Raw genomic sequence first — 9,074 nt, forward strand, 5'->3', positions numbered from 1 at the left:
AGTTTACGGGGATTCGACGTGGAATCAGCCACGAGATGGTCGTGTGCCTACATATAATTTATTTAAATAAGGAGTTTAAATATAATTGTAATATAACTTGCGAAATAATTGCTGACTTAGGATCAGATGGGGCGAGCGGGTTTGAGGAGGCCTGCGTGCGTATATCTGGGACTGCCCTTGTTACTTAGTTATCGTTATGTAACTCTGTGTATCTGACATTTAAACTACGTACAAGATCTGCATTAGAGATGGGTTCGCGTGGAATTATGTTCCTGTCAGGGTGAACAAACCCAACTTGCAAGCTATTGGTAAATCTAAATAGATGTATGTTGAATGAGTGTTCCATGGACGTCCTCCTAAGCCTCGCTTTCACCAGGGGCCGCGTTTTCGCCCACGTTGATGGGCACGATCAGATTCTCCTTGGACATCAGATTATATTTTGTGACAAAATGCGTAAAACGGTGGCATAGGTACGTCTCGGCCTCGAATTCGTCGAAAATGCGACGATGGTGAAAGTAGGCGTGCGAGAAGATGCGATACACTCGCCGGCACACGGAACCCAGCTTGGTCACAGACGACTCCTTGATGGACACCCTGGGGGAGATACTTTGCTTATTATGTGGCTAGTTCCACCATGTCGAGAAGCCTGCATACCTGCTCGGGAAGTACTTGTTGCTGTTCAGCAGACAGGCGGCTCCGTCCAGCGTGTGGCGAGTGTAGTCAATGGCCGGACACTCCTTCGGCGTCTTGTGGGCGGCGCACAAGAAGATCCACTGGTCAGTGGCTGTCATCTGTGTGCACGTCGACGGGGAGCACTCCTTCTGCAGCCGCACTGCCAGGCCGTTCAACTCCATGCAGAACTGGCGTAGGTGCTCGTACTTCCACACACCCTCATCCTGCGCTTCGGGCATGCTCAGGATGAGTTCCACGTTGCTCGGGTCGCGTTTAATCAGCTGCTGTATGTACTGCTGCACCGCCAGCGTGCTGTCCATCTCTTCCAGGGGTTCGTCGGGCCAGCGACAGAAGTCCTGAATGGCGAAATCGAAAACGGGTCAGAAGGGCAGGGATCATAATACTGGACGCCCTGCCATCACTCACCTTGGATTTTGTGCCTGGCCGGTTTCTACGCAATATGGTCGAGCCGTCAGCCATCTTCATGTTTCACCCGGTCGAAGATGCGATGATCCACAACGTCTGTGCCTACGCCTTGATGAGAAAATCGCTGGCAGAGCCTGAATGCTAGCCTGGTACCCGCCCCACTGGATTCTCCGGACGTTGGATCCCTGCACTGTAGTAAGCTGAGTGAACTCTACAGGCGTTGGCACATCGCTCGGCAATTGATTGGCGTCTATCTTCCAAAACACTTTGCTTTGTGCGAGAAAATTTCTGACAAATTCTACATACATACATTTGCCTATCGATTGGTCAGCGGTAGCGCGCATCGTTATCGATAGGACGACCTTACGGTATTTCCGCCAGCCCTGGCCGCGAACTGGCCACACTGTCGGTAGCCAGTCATCATAAATACGAACAGATTGGAGAACTTACAAGAATTGCGTATTATCTGTGGCATTACGAGAGCGTACTTTCTAAAAACTAATATACCGTAACCCCCTCAGCTGCAAACATGTCCTACGCGTACTTGTTCAAATACATCATTATTGGAGACACAGGTGAGTGGAAACTGCGACTCCCATCGGCACTGAATTACCAGTGAAAAGTTGGCCATTGTCAGGGAAACAATCTGTAATTACAAACAAAACAACAAAGCAACGCGCATTGCAATCGTAGGGGTCGTACCAAAATGGGGGCTCCAGGAGCCACAAAGTAAAGAACTGATGCCAATAGATCAGAAATGCGTCGGCAGGAAAATATCCCTGGAGTCGAGGGGCCGAAGGAAAAATCAATAAAACCATAACAACGCATACAGGCGTTTGCTGCTCTTAGAGTTGAAGGGGCGCGGGGAGCTGCCCACACATAAGCCCTGCAGCTGAGTCACCCAACCACCCCCAGTAATTGAGGGATTCCGCCCCAATGGGCCACGGACTTATCAACTCTGCCTTTCGGGATGTTTAACAGCTGTTGGCATTTTCCAGTCTTCTCCACTTTTCCCCTGCTCGACCACTAACCCTTTCCCGTTTCCGCAGGCGTGGGCAAGTCCTGTCTGCTGCTCCAGTTTACGGACAAGCGATTCCAGCCGGTGCACGACCTTACCATTGGCGTGGAGTTCGGCGCACGCATGATCACCATCGACGGCAAGCAGATCAAGCTGCAAATCTGGGACACGGCAGGCCAGGAGGCTTTCAGGTACGCGCTCCCAATCATATAGTTTTAATACTCAAGAAGTAAAAAGTGAAATCTTATATTACTCCCAAAATCATACACAAACTGCTTTCAAAATGAACAAATTTTTGCAAATTCGTATCAAAAATTACAAGTCCAAGTCGAAATAAAAATGTTAACTCGAATTCTTGTTATTTGTATTAAATACAATACTTACTTAATGATTAAAAATAAGTTTGTTACTCTTCACTTATATACATACATATATGGTCAGATGAAGGGTTTAATAAATATTACAACAAAATTCCGTGGTATAACAGTCGAACAAAAAATAAAAAGGTTTCTAATCATAGAATATTATAAGCAATAACATTAATATAACTGTATTGTGAACAAAATTTATTTTTGGTAGATCTATCACACGGTCATATTACCGCGGAGCTGCTGGCGCCTTGCTGGTGTACGACATTACGCGACGGGAGACCTTTAACCACCTGACCACCTGGCTGGAGGATGCACGTCAGCACTCAAATTCGAACATGGTCATCATGCTGATAGGCAACAAGAGCGACTTGGATTCGCGGCGAGAGGTCAAGAAAGAGGAGGGAGAGGCCTTTGCCCGCGAACACGGCCTCGTTTTCATGGAGACTTCAGCTCGCACAGCGGCTAACGTAGAGGAGGCGTTTATAAATACGGCCAAGGAGATTTACGAGAAGATCCAGGAAGGTGTCTTTGACATAAACAATGAGGTAAGAAAACGGACATTCGACTTGGAAACTTCTTGCAATTACAGTTTTTAATCTCGTCACTAGGCAAACGGCATTAAGATCGGCCAACAACACTCGCCCACAAACCCGTCGCTGCCAGGAGCCGGAGGAGCTGCTGGAGCAGCAAACAGTGGCTGCTGCTAGGAGTAAGCTGCAGATGCCCGATTGCAATTCTGGGATAGGCGTAGCCGCTTCTGTAAAAGCTACTTTAGTGACTAACTATAGAAGATAGTGAAAGGAACAGATTTATTGTTTTTTTATCTCAACCGTAACTAATCCCGTAAACATAGCTACCACTAAACTAGCAATTGAACACTAAGCTAAATGTTATAACCATTAAGAACAGACAGTTGCAAGAAACACATCTCCTTGTTCAGCTACGTTTTAATTACCGAAAAGAAACCAAAAGGAAGAAGAAACCAGAAATAAACCAAAACCAACCACATTTGTGTATGTGAATGTCGTGCGTGATTTCTAAATTTTATAAACTTTATTAAAACATTTTTAAATGTTTTATTCGTGTGTTTTGTGTATATTGAAGTTAGTTTGCTAGTTACTTCGTGTACAATCGATAGATATACATTGGGATTTTGACAAAATGATGTGTAATATATAAACATAAATAAAACTGTGTGAATTTTCATTGTGATTCAATTTCAGTGAGGTTTAGCCCCACAACGCTGAGCCACGCCCCATTTTGCAAAGGGTATCTGCTTCGCTTTTCTATACATACATACATAATTAAATATACATATGTCCTTCCCAACGCATTTGCTTTGTCAATTTTGTTGTGCAGTCTGCTTTAGTCTTATACATACACTGGAAAACAAAAAGTATATTAACAAAATATACAAAACGTGTGAGCCGAAATGGGGGTTTAACACAATCAACACGCATTAACAATGGTAACACGAAATTATGCGATTCAATGATCAATTTAGTATTTTACGAAGTTAATATATTTAATTAACGGCGATTGCTAAAACAAATCGAAAGATGCAACTGTAAACGTAAATCAAATTATTTATAATGTTTGTATTTGCCCAACAATGCGGAATAATAAATATACATACTAATTATTAATATAACTATATGAATTGAATTGGTACTTACCATGGGATAAGTCTCGTTTTATTAAGTGATAGCAAACGACTAATTAGTTTTTTTATGAAGTCGAGATGCCAGTATTTCGCCTTATAGATATGGTCTAATCTAGCAATTATACCCCATATGTGGTTTTCATAAAACTTTACAATTTAATGAGGTTTTTATACTTGGTTAAAGCCTCTGCTTTTTAAGGAAAACAAGATCGTCGCAATTACACATTGGTTTAGTTTTAACCGTTTTTTATTTAGTAAGAGGCTTTCGGTAGATAATTGTTCAATTAATGTCTTGTAAATAATATAGAATCGTGTTTCTTTTTTTTTTGTTTATGTACATATTTGCTAAAGTGTTTGGAATCAACAGCTCCCAGTTTCTATACGGCTATAGTGTAGGGGTATAGTGTTGCATTTTCTTCATTTTAAAGGTGCATTCATGACAAAACATTCTTTCACTACGGAAATATACAATTTATAAATATTTTTGTATTTTTTTAATAATACTTGAACTTTTAAGATATTACATCGGTTTGTTTTTATTTTCTAAATCTTATCTGTTTTATCTAAGAAAAATTTTGTCAAACTGCAAAAACAGGTTTTTCTATTCAACATTAGCTATTTTTTATAACCTAGTTTGCTAAGTTGGTTTGTTGATTTGGAAACTATTCAGATCCGCGACGTTTGATGTACAAACAAATGCTCCAAGGATTTTATTGTGAAGTTTAAATTGATTGAAAATGGTCGCTTGTTATTGCATACGTTACATAGATTGTTGTTTATTGTATTCCCTTTATTAATATCCGTAAGAAATGTAAGGCAATTAAAACTATTTTTCTAATTTTTGTAAAGAAGACAATTGAGGGACCCGTTTGCACCTGGCAGTGATGCACTGCATTGATATTGATTGAAATTGAACAGTTTGTCTAAACATGAGTACAAGATGCGGTTAGTAATTGCCCTAGTGCGGTAAGTATGTTAAGTGTATATTGATACTTAGCTACGATTAGTCAAGTCAAGTATAGTCTTACAGGCTAGATCTTAGGTATAGGCATAGTTTCAGTTACAATTCTGCTCTGATTTTATGGCTGCAACACCATTTGACATAAGAAACTCGGTAACATTTAATGCTAGTATATTATTATGCTACAGTTCGGATTTGTAGTACCTCCAATTGCATTCTACTTTCGGCTTTCAACAGTGCAATGTAAGTAACCTAGTGTAAAAGTTGAGCTTTTTTAGTCTCTAAGACATCAATATCACTCTCTTTGGGTGCTTTCTTTTCACAGAACTCGATCAGATACGAACAGACACCGGAGAGTGCGATAAATATTCCAGCGTAATAGAAGGTGTCATCCCATCTGTAAGAGGTCAAGGCGTGGTCAGACAGCCAATTCGAGGACTGTAGAATGTCACCCAACTTACCTGCCCGTATACTCGTAAATGACGCCTGCTATAGGCGGTCCTGCGATCATTCCTACTCCCTGCACCAGTAGCACCAGACCGTAGGCACACGTGAAATCGTCCAAGTCAACAATGCTGACCAAAATGCTGGGCGTAAACGAAAAAGAGCTAGCGAACGTAAATCCGAAAATAACGCACATGACCATCAGGCCCATGTAGTTAGTAATCAGCAGGGGCATGAAGAACACAGACGCTCCGCAGACTGGAAAAATATATCGTTAAAAAATTGAAAATGTTGAATAGTCGAGGGAGCAACTCACCCAGCATGCACAGCGAGTAGCATATGTTGATGTTCATCCAGGGCAGATCACCCAGGTAGCCTAGTCCTATCATGCCCACCGTTTGGGCAATGCCCACATCCGAAATGAACTCGGCACTCTCGCTGACGTCGTACTTGTACTGCTTCATGTAATCGGGAAGGTACAGATAGGGGATAATGAACCTGTGGAGCGTGCCAAAAGGTAGATTAGATGCTGATTGAACAGGGGAGCCTTATCTAGGCAAAGTTGAGTTTAAATTGATTTCAACTAGTTTTCTTATCGATCAAATAAGGCAATCGGACGCCGCGGTCCCGGGGTAAGATAAACCAGGATCTTGAACAGCTATGGTGGCCTACTACGTAAACTGATCGATAGCGCTGTGCTTGGAATTTTACCGCTGTTTGCAAACAGTATATTGTGCAACACCTTTTCGTTTTCAACAGGTGCCAAAATTGTTTGCGACGTCTTCTGGCAAAAGTTGAAATTCACTCGACGGCTTGGCACATTTGTCTTTTAATTTTAGCATTTATTGCGCCTCGAGTTCATGCGCAGCTTGGGGCCTCTGCCAATTGGACCTTTGCCCAGTTGAAATAGTTTCTTTAGTATCACCAAAAAGTACTCACCAAATGAACAAAAACAGTGTGGAGAGATTGAAGAGAGCGAACTTCATGTCCAGAAAAAGGGAAAAGTCAAAAATGGACTTCATAGTGTCCACGAAGTTGTCATACCAGGTCTGGTGGATGAGAAAGAAGAGTTACTTAAGAGTTAATTCTTAAGAGTTAATTCTTTTAGGAGTGCTTTGATTTTACTTCATAAGAAATTAATATAAAATGTTCGTTTAAAAGTGATTTAAAGGACTATCTCGAAAATCAAGTAAATATACTTAGTCGATTACAAAATAATAGTTGTGATTTGTTAACTAAACTATCAAGAGATTGTTATCTTTCAAGGTATCAATAGCTGCCTCGGTTTCTTGTGTAGGCAGAACGGAAACCGAAGGGGTCACCTTATCAGCCGTGAAAAGTATGTCTATGTGGTCCAACTAGGCGATCAAACAGGGAAGCAGCTGATAAACAGCTTCGAGCATTAACCAGCTGGGGCTGTCGCCAAGCGGCCGACTGATAAGGGCGGACCAAGGGTCACGGTCTACTCACATCTTCCTCCTCTTTGGCGATGGTAGTCATCGAGTTGCGGTAGATGTTGGGACAGGAGGAGGCACGCAGTCGGTAACGGTGCGTGTTCAGCATGGCCCCGCGGTAGTGGATCGAGTTTCGGTGAATGCGCATGTCCTTAAGGAAGTTGGAGTTCCGGATCGAGATGTTGCGGCGGAGGTTCGATCGGTGGTGGCTGGGCTTCTTGGAACGCGACAGTCTGCGGATACCTGTGATGCTGTCCAGGCGTGCGCGTCGAGTGGCCAGTTCGCTGTTGACTGACTGCTCTTGTTCCGGAATGGCGATTACGGTGGGCCTGATGCGCCTGCTTGGCTCCAGCAATGCGAAGGTCTCGTCCTTTGAGTAGTAACAGTGCATGTCCTCGCTCAAGATGTCCACCGAATTGTGTCGTAGGCCATTCACCTTTAGGTTGGAGATTGATGGTGTTGTATGCTTGGCCATGAAGATGTTTTCGTTAAGCGAGTAACGGGAGGAGGCGTGTTTCTGCGTGAGGTAGCCTTCGTCCGAGGAGCGCAGGGAGCCATTGGGAGTTCCACAAGTGGAGCGCTTTTCCGATGGAGACAACGTCTCGATGGAGGCCAGGTAAGACTTCTTGGCTAACTCTGCCGCCTCTTGTGCTATTCCGCCCATTAGGGTATCATCGGGCGATCCTATAATGGCCGTCGATGGAGGATAGGCACCTGCTCCCGAGGACATGGACAGCAGGTTTTCGCGTGATGGGGCCTCCGCACCCTCCTTGTGGCGTAGGGAGCGTCGGCTCAGACTCTTAACCTCGTAGATGCTGTCGAGCTCCTGAGTGCTCAGGAACGTGGGCAGGAAAATCTCGCTGCGGTAGCGCTTGAGGGCGGAGTCCAAGGGATCGTCAATCTGCTGATTGGCCTCCGTGTTGTTCTTGGTCACTAGCGAGTCCAGCACGGCCTCCTTTGTGATGCCGGTGTCCAGGAGCTTCTTAATTTCCTCCAGGCAGACACTGGAGTTTGAGAAGGTGGTGACGCTTTGGGACCGACTCTCCAGTCTGTTCTCCTCGATGAGCCAGTCGGGATCACGCATCAGAGCACCGCAAACGCATGCGTTCAGCATGGTGCCTCCAAGGATTAGGGTGGCTCCCCGCCAGCCGTACGATTCAATTAGATATGAAGTTAGGCGGGCGTAGACAAAGGTCCCGATTCCGGTACCCGATGCTCCGATTCCGGTGGCAAAGGTGCGCTTCTTGTCAAACCAAAAAGCAATGGACACCACAGCGGTCACGTACCCGATGCCTAGGCCCAGTCCCGAGATGACACCAAAGGTCACCATGAGCATCTCGATGGAGTTGCATAACGAAGATAGCGCAAACCCAAAGGCAGAGACCACACCGCCGAGGATGGTCATCTTGCGGCAGCCGTACTTGTCCACGAGATTGGACCAGATGGGCCCCATCAGCAGGGGCACGGAGAAGAATAGCGAAGATATCCAGGCGGTCTTGGAGGTGGACTCTCCGAAGTATTCTAGCAGTTCCACATTGATTAGTCCGAATGAGAAGCTCAATCCGTCGGCAATAAGGGACACCACCAGAGAGGCGAACACCACCACCCACCCATATCCTCCGTCGGGCATCTTGGGCGGTTTCTTCTCCGTGGAACTGGAGTCAATCGAGTCGCCGGACTCGTTCGAGATCAGGCGCTTGCGTCGCTTCACCTGCCCGTTTCCGTTCATCAGGCACGTCAAGGTGCCGTCGTCCAGTTCGATGACACTGCTCCTTACCGCACGGCTGTGTCCCGCCCCATCAGCGAGCTCCTCAACGGAGAGGTTGCAGAAGGTGACCTCCGGGAAGAGGTCGTGCTTGATGGCCTTGTGGAGTGGCGTATTGGCCGGTGCAGGCGTGAGGGGCAGGGCCTGGTAATTGGAGGCCCCACCGTTCTGGTTCTGATTCTGGTTCTGGCCATTGTGGTTGTTGTTGACCGCCTCGCAGCTGTTGTTGTTGGAGGCGTTTGGATCCGACGCAAGCTTGGCCATGTCGAAGTCCCAGATCGTAATGTTGTGGTGTAAAGG

At 45.3% G+C, this 9,074-nt stretch overlaps 3 protein-coding genes across 4 annotated transcripts; 1 reads left to right on the forward strand and 2 right to left on the reverse strand.

The window, feature by feature from the left end:
• Positions 1-2: 2 nt before the first annotated feature.
• Positions 3-1,400, reverse strand: LOC120446044 (MOB kinase activator-like 4). 2 transcript variants are annotated; one of them, XM_039626821.2, is made up of 3 exons: positions 1,099-1,400; positions 655-1,028; positions 3-606 (listed from the first exon to the last, which is right to left on the reverse strand). In XM_039626821.2, the coding sequence occupies exons 1-3, from the start codon at positions 1,156-1,158 to the stop codon at positions 357-359; spliced, it is 684 nt and encodes a 227-aa protein (XP_039482755.1). In that variant the 5' UTR covers positions 1,159-1,400; the 3' UTR covers positions 3-356. The 2 variants fall into 2 exon arrangements, with proteins under 2 accessions (XP_039482755.1, XP_039482763.1); XM_039626829.2 differs by having other exon boundaries at positions 3-594; positions 1,099-1,397.
• Positions 1,401-1,498: 98 nt separating this feature from the next.
• LOC120446060 (ras-related protein Rab-2A) lies at positions 1,499-3,693 on the forward strand. Its single transcript, XM_039626839.1, has 4 exons — positions 1,499-1,673; positions 2,148-2,307; positions 2,696-3,032; positions 3,096-3,693. The coding sequence occupies exons 1-4, from the start codon at positions 1,628-1,630 to the stop codon at positions 3,192-3,194; spliced, it is 642 nt and encodes a 213-aa protein (XP_039482773.1). The 5' UTR covers positions 1,499-1,627; the 3' UTR covers positions 3,195-3,693.
• Positions 3,694-4,379: 686 nt separating this feature from the next.
• Positions 4,380-9,052, reverse strand: LOC120455461. Its single transcript, XM_039641723.2, has 5 exons — positions 7,026-9,052; positions 6,495-6,604; positions 5,872-6,053; positions 5,573-5,813; positions 4,380-5,508 (listed from the first exon to the last, which is right to left on the reverse strand). Exons 1-5 carry the CDS (start codon positions 9,036-9,038, stop codon positions 5,364-5,366), a joined length of 2,691 nt encoding a protein of 896 aa, XP_039497657.1. The 5' UTR covers positions 9,039-9,052; the 3' UTR covers positions 4,380-5,363.
• Positions 9,053-9,074: the final 22 nt, after the last annotated feature.

The sequence above is a fragment of the Drosophila santomea genome, chromosome 2L (genome assembly GCF_016746245.2).
Source record: "Drosophila santomea strain STO CAGO 1482 chromosome 2L, Prin_Dsan_1.1, whole genome shotgun sequence".
In the NCBI taxonomy this organism is placed as follows: domain Eukaryota; kingdom Metazoa; phylum Arthropoda; class Insecta; order Diptera; family Drosophilidae; genus Drosophila; species Drosophila santomea.

Coding starts and splice junctions, on each gene's coding strand:
- LOC120446044 (XM_039626821.2), bottom strand. CDS start 1,158: ATGAAGATGGCTGACGGCTCGACCATATTGCGTAGAAACCGGCCAGGC. Junction 1,029..1,098: donor GGCCAGGCACAAAATCCAAG/GTGAGTGATGGC, acceptor TTCGCCATTCAG/GACTTCTGTCGCTGGCCCGA. Junction 607..654: donor AACAAGTACTTCCCGAGCAG/GTATGCAGGCTT, acceptor TAATAAGCAAAG/TATCTCCCCCAGGGTGTCCA.
- LOC120455461 (XM_039641723.2), bottom strand. CDS start 9,038: ATGGCCAAGCTTGCGTCGGATCCAAACGCCTCCAACAACAACAGCTGC. Junction 6,054..6,494: donor ACACTGTTTTTGTTCATTTG/GTGAGTACTTTT, acceptor CACGCTCCACAG/GTTCATTATCCCCTATCTGT. Junction 5,509..5,572: donor ATTTACGAGTATACGGGCAG/GTAAGTTGGGTG, acceptor GACCTCTTACAG/ATGGGATGACACCTTCTATT.
- LOC120446060 (XM_039626839.1), top strand. CDS start 1,628: ATGTCCTACGCGTACTTGTTCAAATACATCATTATTGGAGACACAG. Junction 1,674..2,147: donor CATCATTATTGGAGACACAG/GTGAGTGGAAAC, acceptor CCGTTTCCGCAG/GCGTGGGCAAGTCCTGTCTG. Junction 3,033..3,095: donor TCTTTGACATAAACAATGAG/GTAAGAAAACGG, acceptor TCTCGTCACTAG/GCAAACGGCATTAAGATCGG.